The sequence below is a fragment of the Motacilla alba genome, chromosome 3, assembly GCF_015832195.1.
Source record: "Motacilla alba alba isolate MOTALB_02 chromosome 3, Motacilla_alba_V1.0_pri, whole genome shotgun sequence".
In the NCBI taxonomy this organism is placed as follows: domain Eukaryota; kingdom Metazoa; phylum Chordata; class Aves; order Passeriformes; family Motacillidae; genus Motacilla; species Motacilla alba.
In genome coordinates this window covers 53,609,538-53,633,925 of record NC_052018.1, presented here as the reverse complement: position 1 = coordinate 53,633,925, position 24,388 = coordinate 53,609,538, and the positions used below count along the sequence as shown (strand labels likewise).

Sequence of the window (24,388 nt, the reverse complement as noted above, 5' to 3'; positions counted from 1 at the left end):
GCAAAAGATGGATGAGACAGAGTTCAAGGAGCAGTACTGTGAGGGTCTGGCACTATCATTCCAAGCTGTCTCAGAGACATGATGGATGATTCAGTGGCAAGAAGCAATAATGCTCGATGATGAGATTCGTCTCCAGATCTTAAGCCCACTGCATGCTGTCTACCTGTTGGTGTTCCAGTGGCATAATGATTCCTGATGTGTTATGAAGAGCTAAACTATTGTACTTAAGCAGCTAATTTGGAATGTTGAATTTAGTAACCTAGATTTTTTTGCCAGCTTCTAGGAAAGCAAGCAGCATATCAAACACTCCTGCACATGGTGAATTTAATTACCTCTTATTTATGTGTGGTACCTGTTGACAGGATCTTGTAAGCTGTGCTAATACGATAGGTAATTTGTTACCTCCAGAAATCACTTTCTATGTGCCCTCTGATCATTATCATGAAACATGATAAATGATCTAGCCCATGAGGTGCAAATGAAAATGAAATGGATAATTTGACTCTGTGTCTAAATTGTTGGTGGAAAAGTTGTTGCAATTATAATGGAATTTATCTCATAAAAATATGCTTTGCGATGTGCCAGTGACCTTTAATCATCTTGGTTGGGGAGTTATTTGAAGATAATTTTAAAGAGATTACAAAAAGTTTGCGCAGAGTAGTTTGGATAGAAATTTTTTCTTTCCTAAAGAGTTTTAAATATTTGTCTGTTTAATAATTAATATTGCAGGATTTTTCTGCAGTGTTAACTGCTGGAATATTTGCAGTATTATATAGAAAGTGGTGAGAAACATATCTGCCTCTCCTGAAGAAGAGGGAAGCTTAGCTACATGCAGAAAAATAGATTTCTTCCTGCTGAGATGCAGTGTTGAATTTGGATGTGCCGTTTTACTAGAGAGCTTGTCATTGAGATTGATATGGAGCTGCTAACAGGCATGTCTTGGAGAACATTTAAGGAGTGTTACAAGGAAAATGAATGTGTTTCTCTCCCCTGTTCCCCAGGTATGTTCACAGTGCTAATGGCAGACTCTGTGTCCTACCTCCTTCATAAGGAAGGATGACGCTGTTGCATTAGGACTGATATTTGAATTTTCATCTCTTCCCTAATTTTTTCGTGGTTTTTATTTTATTTCTTTTAAAACCTCTTTGTTTCCAGGACCTCATCTATAACATTTCATATAGTTATTCTGTGTCCATTTTCTTAGCCTTTCGGCATGTCTTGTCGAACACTTTGAGTGTACCATCCCAGTTGATGTCTGTATGTGGTAACAAGTGAAATTTTTCACTTTCCTGAACTCTTTACTATTAAACAAAAGAGAAAATTTATATTGATGGGTTTGGGGACTAAAGAGAGACAAAACTCAGTGAACAGTGTTAGGAAAAAGTGAGAGCACCCTTTTGGGAATTAAAAATTGCTTAGAATTGACTCACATTAGAAACCTTACAGACTAATAAGAATGGTCAGTAGGGATGGTAGGGAAAAGCCTCTCAACAGTCAATTTAATGTTACATTTTTCCTCCAAGAAAGGAGGATGTAAGTACAAAATCTCACAGAATGATAGAATTTTCAAGGTTGGAAGAGACTTTTAAGACCATCAAGTCCAACCATCAACTCAGCACTACCACTGTAACCCCCAAATCATCCCCCAGTGCCAGATCCAGACACCTTTTAAACACCTCCAGGGATTGTGACTCCACCTCCTTCCCAGGCCACCTATTCTAATGCCAGACTATCTGAACAGTGACAAAACTTTTTTCTGCTATCTAATATGAATCTCCCTTGTCTCACCTTAAGGCCATTTACTCTGGTCCTCTAACTACAGGCACAGCAGGAGAGATGAGTCCCCAACTCACTGCCAACTCCTTTCAGGGAGTTGTAGAGAGTGATGAGGTCTTCTGTGAGCTTCCTCTTCTCTCGACTAAACAAACCCATCTCCCTCAGCTGATCCTCATAAGATACATTTTCTTGACCTTTCATGAACCTGGTTGCCCTTCTCTGAACACACTCCCTTATCAATGTGGTCTGAAAGGTGTAGACATTGCACAATGTTAGTTCAAGGCTTATAAAGCAGAGATAATTTTCAATGAGTTCTAATTTTATTAATAATGAGTGTCCTAACACCACGTGAATTGGTTAATTTGAATAAAAAAATGCCAGGAAAAATACTTTGCTCAATTTAGAGTTTGTGTCCGGAACTTTCTATAAATAAATGGATTATAAGATAAATGAATTTGAACTTTACTCAAATGTGCCAAGCATCTTATAGTTTGTGGAATCTAGATGAATCTTTTATTCAATTTTTTCAATATTTATATTAGCTTTTTTGCTCCTTGAGCCTATCTGGGGATATGTCCTGTAAGCCATATGGAACTTTACCTGTTTGTGGACACAAGGTATAGAATACTACAAAGCATCAATGCCATATGTGTTTTTAGTAAAGCTATCTTACTTCAGTAAACTGGTGTACTCATTTCCTGAGAAAATCAAGAATAGCATATTGTATTGTTTACCTGATCTATTTCACCATCCAATCAGGATTAAGTCTAAAAATATTTTTTTTCTGTTTTACTTTTTTACCTGAAGTTGGAGTTCTGAGTTTATGTGAAAATCTCAGCTTTATTCTTATATTGACATCCTCATGGTAACATAAGTTGTGTTTTTTAACAACTGGAGATATAAAGGCTACTGCTTTTGAAGGGAGTTAGGGGTAAACTAGATGTTTCTCTTTTCTTAATAATTGAGATTGAAGTCTCATGACTTTTAATGCTTGCTTTGAACTTTACTCTGACTTTGAATTGTGTTGACAGCAGTTGGAAATGTCTTGACTAATGATTTATTCTTCAACTTTCTGCTTCTCTTGGACTGGATGCCTTGTGTGTTCTAGAAAAAACAAGATACATTTAGTGTGATCAAGCTTGTGATCTATGGCCTGCATCACTAGCCACTGCAATATTTTCCCCTTCTTTTTATTGGAGATAGAAAGGAGCAGCTGTTTGGCGGTGGATGAAGCACAGCTTCATTTTAGCAGCTGGACACTTTCAGTTGGAGGGTGGTTTGTTGTTTTCCTTTGGTTTTTAATATGTGATACTGAGGCACAATTTGAATGTATGCAGCATGGTACTTGGCCACCTTAGTGCACTGAAGAGGAGAAGACATCTGCAAGTTCTCACAAATATAGCGTGCTTCAATCCTCACTTTTGCCAATGCCCTCTCTTTGTTTGGTTTTTTTTTAATCCTATTTTGCACCTCTGGACTTTCTGCAATGTGATTTAAGTCTGCCATCTTTTGTGCCCTATGTGTTGGTTGCTACTTCTATCAGTGGAGCAGAGAAAATGCTGTTGGGTAGAATGTGCCAATAAATGACAATGAGGTAATTGAAAGGTGATAAAACTGTCTGTTTTACTAGAAAGAATAGCTCCTTTTCCAAAAGGTTTGTAAAGATAATATAATTGGACACTACAAGAAAAAAATTGGACTGTGTCTGTATTCTGTCTGGCTGCAGACATGTTTAAGATGCATTTTGAGTTTAGGCTTACTTAGTTTAGGCTTAGACTTCTTTCCTGAGATTTGTCTTTGTGTTATGAGGGATGCTGCCTCCACCTTTTAATTTTTTTTCTTTTTGTTGTTGCTCAAGATTTTTATCTTCAGCTGTCTCCTAGTGCCATTTTAAGAATCTGTTTGACCTTCCTCTTGCATTTTTCTTTCAACATGGCTGCCTAAAGAAATATTTAATTAGCTTTATTTTTCCTGGGAACACCTCCAATATCTACTTGACCTCTAACTAGGTATGTGGACTATGCAACACAAAGAATTGTGCCCTAGTGACACTTCTTTCCCCTCCAAATTACTGTCATTATCAGTGACATTTTCACAATTAGAAACAAAATTATCCTCATTTTTTTTTACTTTCAATTGTTCCAGGAACAGCTTTAGCCTCTTCTTTGAATAATATTTTAAAAGGTCAAAGAACTGATAGAGAGAACACAGGCTGGCTTTTCATTCAGGCCAAATCAAGTTATGGTTCCACGAAGCTGACCAGGCAACTTTCTGGAGTTGCAGACAGATAAGAGTGGTTTGATTAATGTTTTATTTTGTCCAGATTTTGCTTTCCTTTACCAAAACAAACCCTAAAGCAAGAATTTAGTGGCGTGTCAGTTCTTCCAGGCTGGAACAAAGAATTTTTTAGAAATGTGTCATGAATGGAGGACAGCATTCTTTCTCTGAAATTGAATGTTTTGTACAGGTGCTATTGCTTACGTTATAAAAAATGGAGGGAACAGGCAGGGGAACGTGTGTGCCAAACAGAACGTGCAAGCAGTCACCTTATTAAGGAGACTATCCCCTAAGACATTTGCATCATTAGGACTTCTGATAATTAAGATGAACTATATTTCAGTAAGAAGACAGCCTTCTGGCCAACTGACTAAGCAGATGCCAAGTGGAAGCAAATGATGCTAAGTTGAGCTCTCAGGCAATTAACAGAAATTAATGGACCAGGTACCCACAGTCTGTTTCCTGTGAGTGTCAGTTCAGTGTCCTTGCCCTTCCTGTACTTCCAGCTCAGATGACTTTCAGGGGTTTAGCACCTGAGGTTTCCTTATAGAAATTTGCTGGGATTTATCACCTGCTTAGCAGAGCTCACAGGATTCCTGTGGAGGATGAAAAATTTCACAGTATTCTGGAATTTTAATTAATTGAGTGGGAATAATTGAAGCAATTCTTCAATGACAAGAATCCTGTTTTGACTCATAGCATAATGTTACAGAGGAAGCCTTCCAGAGGGACTTGCATGGAGTAAAGAGCTGAAACCTGTCACTCACCATTTGGTCTGGTTTCAAACTCATTTCTGAAAAATGCATCTCCATATTGCCGTAATTTATTGAAGTTTCCTAATCTGCGAAGGAAGGTCTTGCATGCCCTGTTTTTGGCTGATTCTGTGCCTCATGACCAGATTCATACACCAATTATTTATTTGTTTATTTATTTGTTGGACCCTTCCTTAAAGATATATATATATGTAGGTGTGGGCAATGTCTATTCATATGCAACAGCATCTGAGTTACAGCAGAGGCAACAGAAGGCGTGGTCCTACCTCTCTTTTCTCTCTCCTACTTCCTGTCTATTGCTATTTCCTCTTCTTTTACCACAGAAGCATGCTTGACCCTCTCTCCAGTGAGCTGACTGGAGAGCTAAATTTAAAAAAAACCCTGACACTGTTAGAATAAGTGGGTGTTTTTGTGTCAGACTAGTTCACAAGTAGTAGAGCCACTGGTCTGGAAAAGATGGAAAGACCAGAGAAGAGGTGGTCATTCACTCCCCCAGTGATGTGGTCATTTTGGGTTGGCTAAGATATAATGTTAAACTGCATCCTCAGCCTGCTTTGCAGGTGGATTACACTGTGCTGCAAAAATCTTTCTGCCCACGGGGAATTGTGGCGTGGAATGGTTCCTGAGATAAACGGTGTTGTCTTGGGGGTTTTCTTTGGTAGCAGCTTCCTTGTATGAACATGCCTTTAGAGGAGTTGATATAGCAGAAAGGGGCTGACAGGAGATACAAGCATGTTCCCTCAAGCCCACATTATCTTGTCATAGCTGACGAGATAACCAGATACCAGAATGATAGGCCTTAATGTAATAGGCCTGAATAGAAAAACCCGCAGAAAACCTCATCTTCAGGCTGTTATGAGGAAAAACAGCTGGGCTTGGCATGGAAGAAGAAGAAATCAACCAGAAAAAAAGAAAGGTAAATAAAAAGGAAAAGAAAGATAAATAAAATATTTCTCTCGAATTGGATATTTAGTTTAATTTCACAATGCTAATTCGGCCATTTAAAAAATAAATACAATAACCCTCGGAGTGGCTTTTCAACAATATACTAATGAAGTAAACTGTTATGATTTGTACAGGTTTAATTAAAGCGTGGAAAAGTAAACATATCAGTGTAGTTGTTTTATCAGCAATATTAAATGAATAATAAGATAGCTATGCTCACATCACTGTGCTGCTCTGAAAAGTATTTGAAATTTTCACCCAAATTAAAAAAGCAGAGGCAAAATGCATTCTGGTTGAAGGATTTGTTGAATCTAAATTAAAAAATATTCTTCCACTGAAGAAAAAGTGACTGATTGCAATATTAGAAGTAATTCAGGTTTCTCGAAAGGACTTTTAAAAGGAGTGAGGCAACCAGAGGGCAATATAAGGTGTTCATAGAAAAGACAATACAAAGTCAAAAATAGCATACTGAATAGCAAAAGATTATGAGCTTGGGTGAGAAAAGTGCCATGAGGACTCATAGGTGGAATAACAGGTGTTTTGTGGCTTTTTAATGATTGATTATTATATGGTGTAAATGGGGCATGAAGAGAAATGCTTCATTAAATAACTTGAGAAAAATTAGGCAACATAGCGAAGGGAAAATGTTTTGGTTTCTTTAGTGCTTTCAAAGGGTACTTTGAGCTTCAGCAACACTACTGGCCTGCTTCTGTTACCCTTTTTTTTTTAAGAGAAAAAAATGATAGACTATTCAGGCCAAGAAAAGTATAAACAGCACAGAGTTAGAATACTTACCTGTGGGGGAAGTACAGGTAAATATTCTAACTACTTATGAAACAAAGGCAGTCAGCAGGGCAAAACATTTTGCTTTGGCAGGAGAGACTGTGTAGAAAACTGGTAGATTTTTCTTAAGGTATTTTAACGGTTGTAAGCCCTAGTATTACTCATGGATTGGCCTGTAATGAGAAGAATTGAGTGAGTTTTAGCAAGCTATTTTACTTGCTGACTTTGTTTACCTTTGCTGATCATTTTCCCCACACATTAAAGCAATTATGGGATATGAAAAAAAAAACCTTCGTAAGGTATGTGTGGAATGATTTAATGAAGGTACAACATAAATATGGTCTTCTTACTGCATCTATATTATGTTAACCATTCAGGGATGTAAAACAACAGAAAATTAATCTCTTTTCCATTGGTAAGCTTGTACTACTTTTGCTCTACAAAGTAGCTTTTGTTTTAAAACCTAGACCTCTCCATTCAGGCATCAGGAAAAGAAACCTCAGAAACCTTGATAATTTATAATTAAATGTGAAGGAAATGTGACCATACAGCCATGTACCATTCACACTCTGAAAGAAGAGGGTAGTTGAATCATTAGTAGCTCTATGCAAAGGGCACTCATCTATATGGATTACATGGACTGAAATCTATGGGTTATTTCCAATATTGTCCAGTATTCAATGAGAAGCTTGACAGCTAGCAGCAGTTTCTTGGCTTTTTTAACTTCTAGAGAACATGATAGCAACTTCAGAAAACATTGCTGCTGGGCCAAAAATCTTCTTAGTTTAATATATAGGCTTAGGGAGAGATGTAAGAATGAGAGGGGCACTCCATATATCACTGAGCATCTAGCAATCTATAGGTTAAGATTTATTGAGCCAGAGACTATATCAATGAATCATGTGTGTAATATCCATGACAAACCTTCAACAAATTTGTCAAATAATTTCTGGCCTTGTGTTTTGGCTCAGTTTGGAGCAATGAGTTCCCACAGTTAGCTCCAGTTATTAATGGAAGAATATTCATCCCTCAGAAGCTGCTGTGTATTTTCACTCCAAGAAACAGCAAGTCACTCCATATTAATCAATTTCATGCCACTTGTCATTTCATAAACATCTAGCATGTATTCCTTCAATCATGATTCTTTCATGTTGAGTGTTGCAGATTGACTAAATGTCTCCACATAGGAAGTTGTCCTAGGTCTTCAATAACTTCTATTTGGCCTTTTCTGTGTCTTCTAGCTCATCTGGCAGGAGATAGGAAGACTAGACCTATATAATTTATTTTAGATGAGTGAACATTATGGGTTTACACAGTCACACAAGATCTTATGCTTTCTTTAATAATCACTGATATCCTATCTTTTTTGTCTGAATTGAAGTGACATGGTCTTGAAATTACCAACAGAAATATTATTCCTGTCTGATTATACTGATTTATACTCAATAAGGGATTCATAAGGCCCAGTGCACTGCTTTGTATTTATCAGATTTGACTGTATTTGCCATTTTATTTCTTAATTCTGAAGTATCTTAAGGAAAACAAGAAAAGCTGGATGTGACTATTCACAAAATATCTGCAGCTATGTAGCACAGCAGATAAGGCTATTGCTGCTTTAATTGGAGTCATCACTAAAACCCCTAAGTGCCCTACTGGCATTGTAGGTAGACATACGAGCTAGTGAATGTTTAGAGAAATGGTTCAGCCTCAAAAGGAGGATTGTAGAAAGTCCTCTGGGAATCTCTGGACCTTTAGGGTAAGGTGCTGTCCTTGAAAATGGAATATCTCTGCACAAATTCTGACTCCAGTCAGACAAGAGGAATGAATGTGGAATGTCCTTATGCTGACAGATTAAGTGTCTTCTCTATATTCCTGAATTATATTCTGAATGTCCCTTTTTATCTTAACCCTCTCTTTTTTTTTCTTTTTTTTTTTTCACACATACAGACACACCCTTTACTCCCTATAAAGAAATGAAACCCCACCTCAGCCTCTCTAGCCCATTTCCTTCCAAAGGAGAAAGATTTTTTTTTTTTTTTTGGTGTATATGGAGTTATTCTGTTTTCAATTTATAAGTCACTGCACTTAGGAAGGTATAAAATATGTGTGCATGAGATTGGTTTGTGGTATTTCTATATTGTTGACTGTAACCAAAGTTAACTATAATAGCTTTCCTGTACTTGTGTGGCCCTGAGAAAGGGACTATTTGAACACTGGAAAAATTCCAGAATCAACTTTATGCTCAGGATTACCTAGCCCCTGAATTTCCACTGGCTGAATGTAGGTGCTAAGGAGAAATTGGGAAAAGAGGCTGTGCCAAGTGGGGAGGACTTAGAGATACAAATCTTGCTGATCGCCAACTTCTTGGTACAGTGACGAAGAACTTAGAGTAAAACTCTAGTGAATTTTGGAAAGAAAAACACTATGTTAAATGAAAAGGAGAAGGTTTAGGGGATTTTTTTTAGCTGTTAAAATGCTGAGTTGTGGCTTCTTATGCTTGGAAGAAGTTATATACATCTATTCTGAACGTTTCTGTAAGTCCAGCTTTTCCATTACAGGTTGGGGAGGAAGGTGAAGAGTTGGTGAAAACTTTCTTGAGGGCAGGCAAGATTATGTGTATTGAGAGGTAGAAGCCTAAATAGAGTTCAGTGGGGCAGCTTCACCATTCCTCTGAGTTGACAAAAACTGCTTTTTTTATGCCCCAAACTCACATTTATCAGAGGGATAGCAAGTCACATGAGAGAAATTTCCTGGTGCTTGCAGTCATTTAAAAGCAAACAAACCAGCCAAATTCTTCAAAGAACTCTCACATATTAAAAGTTTCAGGAAGAACTTCAGAATTCAGCAGGAGGAATCATGACTTTCCTTGTCTTTATTAAAAAAAAAAGTATTTAAAATTTCTGAAAAAGTGTTTCCAGCTTTGGGTACTGGGGCCAACAGAGCTTGCTGTTAAAATTGCACAAAAAGTTCTTTTCCCCATGATGGCATGCTTTTGTTACCAACATTTATGTAAAAGGTGTAAGGTCTACTTTAAGGTATTATTACTGTCTGTTTAACTGGTAATATGGTGACAACTGATTTATTTTTGTCTCCAAATCTTTTCTCATGTACTCTTAGGTGCTTGGTTCAACATGCAGAACCAGCAAAAACCCAGCCTTCGACAAAATGCCCGTTATGCACACACCATCTAAATGTAATAAACAACATAGGCTACTTGTGCAATCTTTGAAGATTTTCACAATGGCGCATACTGTTATAAACTATATTATTACCAGTGGATCTTGTATTTGGAGGGAAAAGCTGTACTGTACAATTTCTACCCTAATAATTTCTTCTCTTATTATTTCTGTAGAGTTGTTGATTTTGTTTGCCTTTCTTTTGTGAATACACAAGGCTGGTTCCAGAACTTTCAGTGTGCTAGCCCAGCTTAAGTAGATGTTGGTTAGTATCATATTCAAGAATTAAAACATGCAGGAGCAGAATGAGAAGCTGTGTATTCTTCTTTAGTTTGCTTATCAAAGAATTGGTAAGATTGTTTAGAATGGTTAAAATAAGAGAGCAAAAAAAGTTGTTTTTTTTTTCTTAGAATGAATGGTTGTATTAATTGAAAGAAGATGCAAAATTGAAACTCTTTTACTGTACTCAGGGACTTTCTATTCCAGATTCATATTGATAATTTGAACCTTTTTTGAAACAAAACAAAGGTAACAGGCTTTTACCAACTCACATAAAATCATAATATCTCATAAAGATCTTATTATCATGCAGAACTGGTGGGGTTTTCAGTTCTGATTTGTTTTTCTAGAAATTTCTTTCAGACTTTTCATCACACTCAGAATCCATTTGGCAATGGGGTGAATAGCAGCTGCTTTGTTACCCTCATGTCACAGGTATTTCTTAATCAGGTGCTGTGGCAAGGATGATGGTTACTTTTGGCCACTTCTATCCCCCTGCCCCTTTCTGAGGCTGGCTTTCATGGTAAATGCAGATGTAGTAGCCAGCACCTTCTTAAAAGGTAATCTCAATCTTTGCTTTCCCTTTTCCCCTCTCTCAAGAAGCTGTACTTGTTCTTCTGTTTCTCTGCTGACACTGGCTTTTGTCTGAAAGCAACTGGAAGTTGCTGCAGGAATCTAGGAAAGCAGGAAACTTCCATGTGCAGCTCTGCTGTTTAAACCTAAACCCCTGTGAATGTAGTGTAGAGGAGTGACACTGCAAGCAACACTGATGGTGGGAAGTGAAGCAGTAGGGTTGCCCTCTAAAGTGCATGTTAGATGATGTGTATTTCACATCTGTGAGTTAAAACTGTGATGTAAAAACTATTTTGGTTTCTGTTGGTTCATTGCATAGATTGAAGGAAGTGTCTCAGTGCCTCTTAAAATTAGTCCCCTTCTCTGTCATTCCAGTGGGCTGCCTTCTGGCATTTTTGGCAAGAAATATTTGGACATGCTGTAATAAGAAATGTGAAGACATTGCTGGTGGGAACATCTATATGTGTCTTAGAAAAGATTATGAATAGAAAGAGAGGGATTTTAGCAAGAAAACAGCCCCTCAAAAATAAGTTTGCTCAAAAGTGGTGATGAATTCTGTCATTTCTCCCTGTAGATTTGCATAGGCTGAGCACACACAAAATCCCTCTACATAACCATTAATATGTAACCCTTATATTACCTTCCTTTGATGGTAGCATTAAAGTGCTGACAGAAAGCTTTTACCATATGTGAAATGGGATACCCGAGAAAGAACTTTGCAGAATGCCTTGCAAGTCTGAAGGGGAAGGTTTTCTATTCATCTCTGTCCCCTGTGCATTTTTAAGGTCTTGCCTTAATAATAAGTGGGTGACCTCTCCCTCTCCCCACCTCTGTGCATTAATTATTTAACCCATGGTTTGAGTAAATGGTTACAGTAAAATCAGTCTCATCTCTTACACACCTAAGTTTCTGTAACTGCTATTAAATACAACTGTAAATGCTTGGAAGCCAAAGCCATGCCAGCTATTCCTCTCATCTGCAGGTACTTTAGACTTCAGTACCCTTTTGGTACAAGGACATCTACAGCTCATTGCATTTGTGGAGCATGATCCAGTTTTGTATCCTGTCTCACAATGCTACTGTCCCAACAGCACATGACAGGTTTTTTTCTCTGTCATTTAAAAGGCATGCAGGAGAGCTGGTGATAAAAATTTCGTGGTAGTACTGGCATGTGACTTCCAAACTAAGGCATACAGGAGAATTCCAGGACAGGCTGGAGTGCCGTCTGGGTGAATTTTTTTAGCTTTCAATTTTTATAGATAGGTAGAGCTAGTGAGGTGTAAATCTGTGTTAGGTTTTGTTTTTGTTTTTTTCCCCTCCTTTTATTTTTATCTATTTATTGATTTATTCTTGCTTGACTGAATTCTATTGAAATGCTCTGGTTTTGTTGCAGGTGCTTGAATTTTTTGAGTTTGATTATAAATATGTCACTGTAACTTTTGTCTGTCAGAAAGTTTCTGTGTTTGGTTTGTTTAGACAGTAAACTGAATGTGAGCATGATTACAGCATCCACAGATATAACAATAATGCAAAAATTTTCACAATCTCAACAGGACCAGTTCAGACTTGAAATTAAATAAAAATTAAAATGATCCAAGTACTTAGAAAATAAATATATTCCCATCACACGTTGCATCACCATATAAAAGAAAATTTTGGAGTCTTTAAATATTTTCTTTTTCTTTAGGCATTCTTTTTGTAATCTCTAGTTTTGTTCCTTCTCACCATTGACAGCATGTGGATGTGCATGCAATTGCAGTATTGTCAAATTGAAAATCCTTGTAGAGTTGAGAGTAATTCTTTCTTGGGAAGCACCAATTTTGAAGAAGGTATTAAATTTTGTTCTCAACCTGCTGGTTCCTGACAATGAAGCAGTTAAAATATTTCTTTCCACAGTAATCTCAACATTGAGATCTCGAGGGCATTACTGATACATGTGGATAATGAAGTCATTGTAATCAAGTCTTTGCTGGAGACATTTCTACAGCTGAGCCATTTATGCTGACTGATTTTTTTTTCCCCCTATTTAAAATTTGAATGTCTTCTTATTACAGGCACCTCTTTTTCTTACATTTATTCATTTTTCCTCTGGGAGTGTGCTACATCTGTGTCTTTACACAATGCAGTCTTTTCGGCAAAATGTGTCATAATCTTCTAATTGATTCCTATATTAACATAGCCTACTATCATTCAAAAACTAGGCATGTGTCCTGATCATAAATTGTTTAGAGAGGTGACATATTGCAATTTTTAGACAGACTTTTTTTTTTTTTTTTCTCGTATGAACTGGGCATGTTCTTAACCTTGTTTACACTTTCTGCTGACAGTGCTAAAGCTGCCCACTGTTCCTTTATTTTAAAGGAAGATAATAAAATGAATGTGGTGGTGTTTCAAGTCAAGGTGAATAAAATGCCACAGTGATGCATAGGATATAACATCACTATGCAGAAGTTAGCAGTTTTCACTGCTGAAATAATTCCTATTTCAGCACTTCAGGTGGTCACTAACTGCCACGTCACCTAAATTAAATACATTTTAGCTGCATGAGCTCGCAGATTTTGTTGTACCCATGACACAAACTTTATATATTGAGTGCTCAAAGCTAAAACAGTAGCTAGAAGTGAGCTTGTGACATACTATTCCTGTTTGCAGACCCCAAATTAGAGATATTATGTTGAAATATGTCAGTACCCTACCTAAGCCAGTATTGTAAGCTCACTGTTCAGCTTGCCATTTCTGTTTGCTGCTGTTTTTTCTTCACTGTCTGATTTTCTAGGTAGTTACCTGAATTTCAATGTTATAGATATTTATTTTTAATGTTTATTTAAAATTGATCCTTTCAGTTTTTCCATTTCAAGTAATAAAAGACAATGAAAATGGTCTTGCAAACTCTCTGAAGAGAGTTGGATAAATCACTTGGTACCATTTGGTCACTAAGCCATTACTTAGAATGAGTTCTTTTGTTCCAGACAACTAACTCTCTTAATTAAAATGTAACATTTTGTAGGTGTTGTGTCTCAATCTCCAGACTAGCACCTAGTGCCAAATACTGTGCAATTGTGATAAATTCTATTTTAAAGTCACAGAAATAATTTTCTGAAGTCACAGAAATAAAGTCTGGATAAGTGAAATTAGAAAGAAAAAAAGAGTTTGAGGAAAACCTTTATAGCAGAATCGTCGATCCTGAGCTTTTTAAGTTTCTCCATGCAGCCACCATCACTTATGGTCACAGGACAGCAGCTGAGATAAGATGGAATTAGTTTTTGATTGTGTTGGAGTTTGGTTTGGTTTTGGCTTTGAGTTTGTTGTTGTTGTTGTTTTGGTTTGGTTTTGTTTTTTAAATAAAGGCAGGCCTGTAGCTATATAGAACACTTCACTGTAAAAGCCTTCTGATTTCTACATGAAGAAGTCATTCTGTGGCGTAATATATCAAAGTTGGTTATTTTGATGAAAACGTCTACCTTCTCATCAGTACAGTGCCTTCTCCAAGCTAGCTGTAGAAGACAAATATGGGAGCAATAGAAACTTTCCTTTCAGAAAAAAAAACCTGACAATGTGCAATTGTTAACGTTGTAGAAATTGGGTTAAAATGAGTAAAACTTGATAAACAGAGAGACATTTTTGTCCACTGAGATGTAAAAAAGAAAAGAAACAAATAAATGTATTAAGAAAATGGTAAATGAGTTTATGAACAAATAGAAAAGCCAACTGGTGGCTTGGGGAATTATTAATTAAATGGCCAAGGCTTGTGAGAGCTCCAAAGGACTTGCAACTAGTTGGGTTTTTATTGTGTTAATTTCTCAGCAGCATTTGGCCTTACAGTAGTGGAGGTGATTGTAAAACTTCTCTGAGGTGAGTTATTTTGAGGGCTGCAGATGGTTTAAGAAAGCATGCCTTCCTGCAGCCTCTGCAATGTGCCCTGCCCAGCAGTCGAGCTCATCCTCCTTTATTCTGATGTTTTTCAGATGCATTGTGTCTTTTGGGCAGGAGTAATCTATGTAGCTGATGTATAGTGTGTCTGGCTGAGAATAAGTTTGCACTTGTTCTTCTCCTTTGTCACAAGAATAAGGGGGGCTGCTGAGGCAAGAAAAGCAAGTACCATTATGTGGCGTGCAGGCAAGAATTCCACAAAGTCCCACATGGCAGCATTTCTCACTTGAGGCTAGATGTGTGTCTGCGCCTATGAATTGGGTAGTTAATAGTGTCCTGATGTAATTCTGTTTATTGCACTTCCCATGTGAAGTCTGATTAGTGGTTAGAAGGTCTTGGAGCAATGTAGACCTAGAGGTGTGTTTTTAATAATGCTGGAAAAGAAAATATGCCGCATTCTTGGTTTTTTGGCTTTGGGAGTTTTTTTCAGTCTTTTTGCATTTCCTAATTTTCAGAAACCAAGGAGAGTGCCCATCTCCAATACTGAACTGTCCTCAATGTGTTGCACAAACTATTTGAGGCATATTTATCTTGGATGTGTTATTCAGCAAAACCACTAAGGACCAAACTACTCATTAGAGATGGAGCGTATAGGGTGATAGACTCAGCTGTGATTGTAGCCTGTCATGCTCACAAAGAGGAAACTTAAGATCTTGTTGGAAATTTAAAAATAAACTGCAGAGGCTTTCTGTGACTTTAAGGTTCATGATACCTCAGCTGTTCATCAGGTCTGTGCTTTCAACCTGGCATCCTTCAGTCTTCTGCATTTAACCTGCTTTTTACCTGAGCAGAAGAATTTCTTATCAGGCAAGTAGTGTTTTCTGTAATGCTTTCCCCTTGGCTGGCAAAGTCCCCCGTTTGTGTTAATACACCTTGTGCTGGTGCTGAGGTGTGGCAGGTCTTGTCAGGCTGCTATCAGTGTAGATGGCAGCCAGGTCTCCTTGCAAATAGGCCAAGTCCAAAATAAACTTATTTGTCTTAAATTCTGATTTTTTTTCTGTCAGAGTAGTATTTCCTTACAATTTTGGAGAGCTGAATGAAATATTTCTAGTCTGTATTAAAGATATGCCACATGCAGAATGATTTTTGCAAAAATTTAAGAAAACCAACAAGTCTTTGGGGCTCAAAGCCTCCATGGTTTGTCTTTCTTTTCAAACATTTTGTAATTCATTTCATCACCACTTTCATGACCACATGATTTCTTCCAGTTATACTTCTTCAGAGCTGTAGGTAGGAGAAATATCTTCTATTTTCCCCCCAACTTAAAATTAAGAGAATGCAGATTTTCCTACTGTTCTTGTTCTTCAGTTATTATTCTCATTGTTCCATTTGTGACTTAATACTCTTTTTGAATTTAAGTTTTGGTCACTATTTCTTGTTAATTCTTTTTTTCTTCTGGATTAACCAGCTTTTAGGACTAGGAGCGTTGTTTCCCTGCTAGTACTTGAATGCCATAACTTTTTCTTGTACATGTTATTCACCTTCTCCAAATTTTAAACAAACATTTCTACTTCTTCTGATTTTCAGTACTTTTTAAAGCACATGAATCTCTAGAGCAGTATGTAATCTTCCAGAACACAAAGAGTACTGAAGCAGTGTAGCTCTTGGAAGGAATTAGCAGCCTGCTTCCCAATGCCCTTCTGCCCCCATGCCGTGAGTCTTCTGAATGCAACGTTGCCAAGATATCTCCATTTGCAATCTGGAGCCCAGTGCAGAGGCACACTTCTCCACAGGTCCAGGTCCTGGCAAGCAAGGATTTACCCCTTACCCCTCTATGCCTTGGGTGTCTCAGATTGCCTGGGTGTCTCACACCTGGGGCCCCCGGTCCCAGGGCTTCCTATGGCAAAAAATTGTGCTCTAACAAGGCATAGCCAGTGTGGGTCAGGCGCTGAACCTCAGCTGAATTCAACTACAAAACCAGAGAGGTTGTAAGAAATATTAAGATAATAAGCAGACATGCTTAAACAGCTTTGCCAGAAATTTCCCCAGAAGAGGAAGTGAATTGAGAGCTGAGTCACTCTTGAGTCATTTGTGGAGACATTTTTGCTGTACTCCCTAGAACATCCAGTATTAGCTGCATTTACATGACTTTATATTTTTGTTTCTTTGAATTATGACAAATTTTAAAGGCACTTTGTATCTTGTAGGTTGAACTACTTTCTTGATAGCTTATGGTGTAATTAAAAGATCAATTTTAGTTTCTGGGGAGGTGAGGCTGATGTTGGTCTTCCTATAATGAATGAATGCTTTGTTATACTTGTAAAAATTAAACTTTTTGTGATTACCCTTGTTGTGTGTATTGGGTTAAGCAGTTAATGCTCATCAGCATACCCAGTGTATGGCTCGGTGTGAGATATTTCACAGAGCAAGCTGAACATGCTGTCTCCAGAGGGAAGGAGCAGTGTGTGCATGAGTGGAGGGGACGTGCAAGCTATTGCTGCCCAGCATCAATGTGTGCAGGTCCTGTACAAGACACGGGTACTGGATGAGTGAGAGTGGACCAAGGCACGCACCTGCTCTGAGTGTTTGGGCTATGTGCTGACCAGCCCTCTCCTCCCCACCTCTCCAAACCCTTCTGCTGTCTAGCAAGAATCTCTTGTGAGTGGTACATGTTATGCTTAGCAAAACATGACTCTTGTAAATAAGATTTGAAAATAAGATTTTATCAGGCATGCATCCAGTATCAGCTTTTCCTCCAAAATGGAACAATATGTGGGATTCTGGTTTATTTTTATTTTTTGCTTTGAACTGATCATTAGCAGTATACAATTGCCAGTAAGATACAAATGAAACTACCTTCCTTTGTTTTAAGCTTAGGAAGTGTTTAATCTTGGAAGGCAATGTAGTATAGTATGCATATGTGGCTTGAGAATATTGGAAATTTTTTGTATATTAGTTACTATACTTACAACACTAATGACCTTTTCTGGTTGCTTTTTCTGCCTGTGAATGCATAATTATTTGCATACAATGTTTCATATTAAAAATATGACACAAACACTTAACTGTAGGAAGACTGGTAGAGGAGGTTGAAGTTGCATGCTTATTCTAGTCATTGGTGCCTAAATATCACACTACATTTAATATACAATGTCATATACATACTGATGTGAGCATAATGTACTGCTAGTAGCTCAGCAGAATGAGAACTTAGTACTGATGAAATGTCAGTCTTAATTTTTTATTACCTTAGCTGTGGGCGTTTTATGTCACAACCAGAGCTGACCAAATACAGCAACATGCTATGCATGAAAACACTTTCATTTATTTAATATCTTGCAGATGTACAAGTGGTCTTTTAATATAGTCTTTCTGAGATGTTAGTGGTTGTGAAAACTAGAAGGATTTCATCAGATTTAACACCTTTATATGCTGGCTAGAAATGTAGTCAGAAAATGAGTTGGTAATTAAACTGGTTACATTGGATAAAGAACCTTAAATTTTGTGCTTAGCAAAGGAAGAAACGAAAACATTACAGGGTATTTGATCAAACTTCTGAGTGTATCTTAAATACCTATTGAAACTGTGATTCTACTGATGAGTGAAAGCATCTATGGATTGAAATATTTTATAAGTTATGGTTTAGAACCTTATGGCTTTTCATAGAGAGTTCATTGGTGAGGAAAAGGGAACTGAGCTCGAGGAGAATTGATTGCTGGGACTACTGTGTGCCTTACGCATACCTCCTCATAGTAATTGAGGAAGGTCGGTTCTTTTTGGCAGAAATAAAGGGCACAGCTCTCCGGTTGGGTTGGAATGATCAAGGCAGAGAGAGTGTGGAGGGACATCACCATGCTGCCTCACCTGGCTTTGGGTCTGAGTGACTGGAAGCCACAAAATACATCTGAGTAGGGGCCACTTGCATTGGAGCACATTGACAGGGCTAGGCAGGAGGAAAGCTGCTGTGGTGGGTACCTGGTGAGCCTCAGCTTCCTGCAATTTTACCTCTAATCTAGGCTGTAAACATCTAAGCCATCACCTGGCTGGGCTGAAGCTAAGTTTTTCTGTTGTTTATAAGCCAGAACAAACTTCTGAGAGGGTGATTTTCTTTAGGGTATTTTTGCATGCATCTCCTTTTATTTTTTCATGCCTCATGTAAGAGATTTTTCATTTTTGGCAGACTGTCTTCTCAGGGCACTCTGAAACTGGATTATTTACTACAGGTGGACCCAGATTGCTGGGGTAAAAAAAGCCAGCAACATATACTTCCTTGAAGGATTTAAATTATGTTTTAAAACTCACTGAAAGAAAAGTATTGTTGATAGATGTGGTATTTTATATGGGAATGGCAACCAAAACATTAATAATGGCTTTGTTCTATCTTTTTTAGCTACCAATGGCAATTTTTAAACTGTAAAAGTTTCAGGTTGCTGCATATACAAAAGGAAATTGTGATTTCAAATTATAATTGGAGATGTGGTTATAGAATAATAAATGGGAATAATTAATAGAAAGCTAATTGGGTAACATCAGAAAAGTTTATCCTGGTATATTGGGATTGCATGCTTCAGTTGATACTTAGTGTACTTTTGGGATTTCTTCTTGCACCTCACCTCTGGTTCTGATAGTATATTATATTATGAAGAATATTAATAATGCTGCAGAACAATTACTTGTTCATTTGCTAACTGATTAAAATTCATGCATAATTTATTGGAACTGGGAAAGACTTTATAAATAAGTCTCCTTGGCCTCAAGAGCTTAAAAACAAAATGCATATGCTAATATAAGAATGTGCTTTACTTCTTAACATAAAAACTTAATAGGCAATGGCCTCATTTATGTGAGGTTTTATTTGTGATAATCCAGCTCTTAATCAAAGTGTATACTTCTAAACATAGCCATATGTTTTAGAAGTTTATAACTTGGACTTGGTAGTGCATCATGCTCATCAATGATGATATTTTCTGCTGCAATATACACTGACCTTAGAATACATTAGTTGGACATTTAATATGTTAGTTCCACAGCAAATAAACTGCCCTCATTATGGCCAGTTGCATTTCTGAGCTTTGATGCAGGTAGGGATCTAAATTAATTCATAAGCACATACAGTGCCAAAGCAGGGTAAAAGGTTAATAATTAATTGAGGTACTTCTCATAGTTTTATATATCCTAAAGCAGAAATGGAAACACCTTGGAGCACTCACCTTTCACTCTGGGAGTTAAAAATCAGCTCCCATTACAGCCACTATGTAATGGCTACAGACTCCCTGGTCTCCAAACTAAGTGGTTTGAGAAGCAGCTAATTTAGAAAAAACCTCCTCAAGATATGTGCCAAAATCTGGGAAACTTGGTTGCTTATAGAGCTGGTAAATGTACTGTTTAGAGCAAGCTGTGATACCTGGAAGGGAAGCAAGCAGAACCAGGGGCTGAACTTCATCATGCAGGGAGGATGGGATGTCAGAGAAGGTCCACCACTCCCCACCATGTGTTCTGTCATTGACACTGGTGGCATCATCCCTGGAAGGCAGAATACGTGCAATGAGTCTGTGCCTTAACTTCTGTTGTGTAGAATGTAAGGGTCCCCTGCTAGGGAAATCTTATGGTCTCGGGTTAAAAGTTATTTCTAATGTACTGGCCATGAGATCCCCTCTACCTGCTCAGAGCTGCTGATTTGTTAGTTCTGCATCGCTGCTATGTGAAACCCCTGTGTGCACTGAATTTAGCATTGTTGCCTAATTAACTGAAACAAATTAGCTGAAATATGAGCCATCTGGAATGAAAATGAACCTTCCGTGTTTATCAGTGAATTCATTTTATTAGAAAAATACTTGTTGCTTGTGATTGTTTCTTAAAATAAATCATGCTGAGGCAATCTTTCTATGTTAACATTTCTCAGGGTAGGGGGGACCACCTCTTTCTGTTTAGTCTGTCATTACCTTTTTCACTTTGCAGCTGCATTGAAATATGTAGGCAGGCAGAAGCTGATGAGAAGAGGGGATGACAAAAGGCAGTACACATCCTATTGTTCGAGTTTCAAAATCAGTAGTAACTTACTAAGGAATAAAATATTGTACGTTGTTGCCATATGTCTTTATTTTGTTATTCTCCTGGCAGCTTTGCTCAGTTCTGAGTATTCTGAATGCCTGTAATAGGCATCTGTATCCTTTTCCCTAACTGCATCCAGTGGGTTTCAAATTAACTGCAGTGATACACATTTTTAAGAATATTCTGTGCAGGGGTAGTGTATCATCTCTTGCAGCATTTTCTATAAGGAAAGTGCAAATGTGGCTTCAGTCAATAAAGGAAAATTTCAAGTTATTGGTATAGTAAATTATATAAATGAGCATAGTTTTTTTCAGAAAAAAATCTTAAGCAGCAGCAATATATAAATCAGACAGGATTTTGTGGTCTCTAGCTGAGATTTTTAAAAGGAAAATACAGCATTGAGCAGATGCCAGTAGTGCACCACTCACTTTCATCAGCTGAAATTCTCCTCAGCTCTTCTTCACTGATGTCAGTTTGAGTTTGTTTCTGTGTTTCGGAATCTTTGCTGACCAAACTCTGACAACTTCCTGTGTGGAGAGGTCTCCTCTTAGTGGCTTTTCCAGCTTATGTTTTATCGCTGCCTTTTTTTTTTGTCTCCCCTGCAGAGCCGCCTCGGCCAATAGCACCCCCGCAGCTGCTGGGCGTTGGGCCCACCTACTTGCTCATCCAGCTGAATGCCAACTCCATCATTGGGGATGGCCCCATCATCCTGAAAGAAGTGGAGTACCGGATGACATCTGGGACGTGGACCGAGACCCATGCTGTCAACGCACCAACGTACAAGCTCTGGCACCTGGACCCTGACACCGAATATGAGATTCGGGTCCTGCTCACCCGCCCGGGGGAAGGTGGCACGGGGCAGCCAGGACCCCCGCTCATCACCAGGACCAAGTGTGCTGGTGAGTGTTTCTCTGGAAAAATTACCAAAAAACCCAAAGCTGTTTATTATGGTTTAATTGATTGGCAGGCCTGTTGGCTCCAATTAACTTGTATCAGGACTTAAGGATTCCCTTCACACCCACAGGATCCCCAGGTTTCTGGATCAGTAAGGATTTGCTGTGTCCTCTACTTTGCCTGGTCATTGTCTAGGTTCCTAACCTTTGGAGGGTAGATTAAGAAGCAAGAAGTTAGAAATCTAAGAAAACATTTTGCTTCTCATCACGTAAGGAAGGGGACCTCTTGATTTCTGGAAAGTCCTGACTTCCTTGTTTCTTCACCTTCGTATTTTCAATTACATTTTAAGTAAACTTGCACCTAAAGCAAATTGCATAGGAAAAAAAGGATATGTTTAAGAAATAGAATTGGGGAAAGAAAAAAAAAAAAGTAGTGTACTTCTGCATAATTTGCTTTTCCCAAGCAGTTACATATGGCCTGACAGAATCTCCAAGAACTAAAATACAAATACTAAAATCTCTAGCTATGACTGCTCCCCAGGGAAGTGGTCACAGCAGCAAGCCTGCCAGAGTTCAAGTGTTTGGACAACGCTCTCAGGCTCGTGGTGACTCTTAGGACTCTCCTGTGCAGGACTGGGAGTAGGACTCAATGATTATTGTGGGTCCCTTCCAACTCTAGGATATTCCATGATTCTCTAAATTGTAGAATCCAACTGAAAATACAAATAGAGTGTTTTCTCTGTTTTTGACTTCTATTAACCAAATCATGGGCTGCTGAGCCCTGCAGTCTGCTTCCTGTTTCTCAGAGTGCCCCTGCGTGGCCAGCACCAAGAAAATTAAACACTGTCAACTTGTGTTATATGCTGTTCCTTCTAAAGCTACTTAAAGTTATTTTAATCTCAGCTTTCACAAGAAAAAATGTTAATACATATGTCTCATAGTTTCAGGGGAGAAAAATTATAGATTTGAATCTCAGACTGTGAGGAAAATAAGCATAAATTAAATTGTGCGGTTTTCCCTCCTAGTCTCAGGATTTCTAGGGCCTGACAGTATTTTAAAGTTGGCACAGTATTTGATTTATCAAAGAGTGCTGATAACCATCTATTGACAATTGCATTAAAGTAATCAGAAGGACAAGATGGAGTCTCAGGTTTCCATGTGTTGTGTATATATGTGCATATGTGAATCAGAAATATAAATAGTTTTTTTCACAAGTTGAAGACAGACCTCTGATGGATGAACACTCACATTGTTTAGTTAAGGAAGAGTGTCAGGGTCTGGACCAGAAGCCAGGAATTCTAACAGACTGGGTCAGTGGGTATGAATTTCAGAAAATTAGAGAATCTTTTTTAAAGTTGCTCACAGTACTGAAGCTGATACATGAAGCTGGAGTAAGACCTAGCTGAAGGCACCTTTTGGAGTTTGTGATTGTATTTATAATTTAGTCTGTCTTTCCAGTGAAGTAGAAAGATCTACGTGTCTATCTCAGTTAAGGTGTCAGCCTTTGAGATCTAAGTAAGGTTAAAGTATTGGTTTATTGCACAGAATTGGCTTAGACATTTGTCTGAAAAAGTAGGAATTGGAAAATTGCTTCTGTTTTAAAGAGGCTGAGCCGAGACTGGCAAATTGAAATGTTCAGGTTGTTTTCGTAGCACTTGAAAAAATGTAATTTAATTTACCCAGGTTGTGACAGAGTAAAGATTCTTTTGTGAGAAAGGAAATAATTATGTGAGATATTTTTAGAAACCTCTTAGGGGAAATCATATTATTGTGGGTGTGGTTTTATTTTTAATTTTTTTTTTAACATAACACTCACATGTAAGGCTCCAAAATCTGGCTTGGCTTGAGAAAAAAAACAACCCAAATTAATCCCCTATGAAATTAGGCAGATCAAAAAAAATTCTTGAGAAGAAAATTCTGAACTTTCTGTGACAGTGTGCATAATTTTAATAATAATAAAATTTTAAGCTGTTTACCTTGCAATGAGACTGATTCTTCCTATTTCATTTAAGTGAAGATAAATAATTGTTACTACTAGCTAGTTTCAGCTAGAAGAAAGTGTGTCAACAAGGGTTTGTGAAGACTGAAATATTGTGCACATCATCAGGGATGAGTCAGGGACGGAGCCAGATTGAATGCCTTGCTGCCTCCTCACCTGTCTGGAAAATGAGACAGACCTACCTTTTCTGCAGTGCCCTCCCAAGGCTTCTGACAGATAACTCCAGGTCCCTGTCAATATGACTTTTTTTGTTGTATATACTAATATTTTGCTTTTAAAAGGCAAATTATAAACATAAAAATTAGTGTCTTCCAAAGAGAATATTTATAAGAAAAGGCAAAGGTAATAATGGAATGTCTCACCCTGCAGTGTCTGCTGCTGCCGGTATCGTACCAGTGACTGGCAGGTGATTTACTGTGCTATATTAGATGACATCTCTGCAGCAATATCTTCTTTCTGGAGTTTCTTCAATTATTCCTAATTCTCATTTCTGACAAGCTCACTTACTTTTCAGACAGATACTCTCTTTTCTGTCAATGTTCTTTATCAATTTTTTCTTTCCACAAGTTTTATACACATTAGTTTAAATTCTGAAACAAGTTATAATTGATTGTCTGCTCAGTATCAGATGGAATTGTGGAAAATGAATGAATTTTTAACATGAAGTTTGGCTGCTCTCTATACAGATTAAAAAATGTGCATTAGTGAATGTTGATCTGATGAGATTGTAAGGATTAAAGTTTACATTCCAAGCATCAACAGCAAATTCACTGAAAAAACAATGAGAATAAGCTATTATTCTGCTCTCTGTTTAATGCTTAAGCAAATTATCAGCATTGTTTTCAAATGAAGTCTAAAATACCTTTTCCCCATAATTCATTCAGTATTTATAATTTCATGCTATTTTTTAATAACATAATATTGATCAGTTGTGCTCTGCGTTGCTGGAGATGCATTCTACTCCTTAGCGATTTGAGTGATGATCATACTTAC

The 24,388-nt window shown here is 37.7% G+C and overlaps 1 protein-coding gene across 15 annotated transcripts in view; it reads left to right on the top strand.

The window, feature by feature from the left end:
- PTPRK (protein tyrosine phosphatase receptor type K) overlaps nucleotides 1–24,388 on the top strand; it is a 382,329-nt gene that overhangs the window by 199,688 nt on the left and 158,253 nt on the right. For all 15 annotated transcript variants that reach the window (XM_038130591.1, XM_038130596.1, XM_038130594.1 and 12 more), the window contains exon 7: nucleotides 21,109–21,402. In XM_038130591.1, the coding sequence (XP_037986519.1) occupies nucleotides 21,109–21,402 (294 nt within the window). The remainder of the gene's footprint in view (nucleotides 1–21,108; nucleotides 21,403–24,388) is intronic.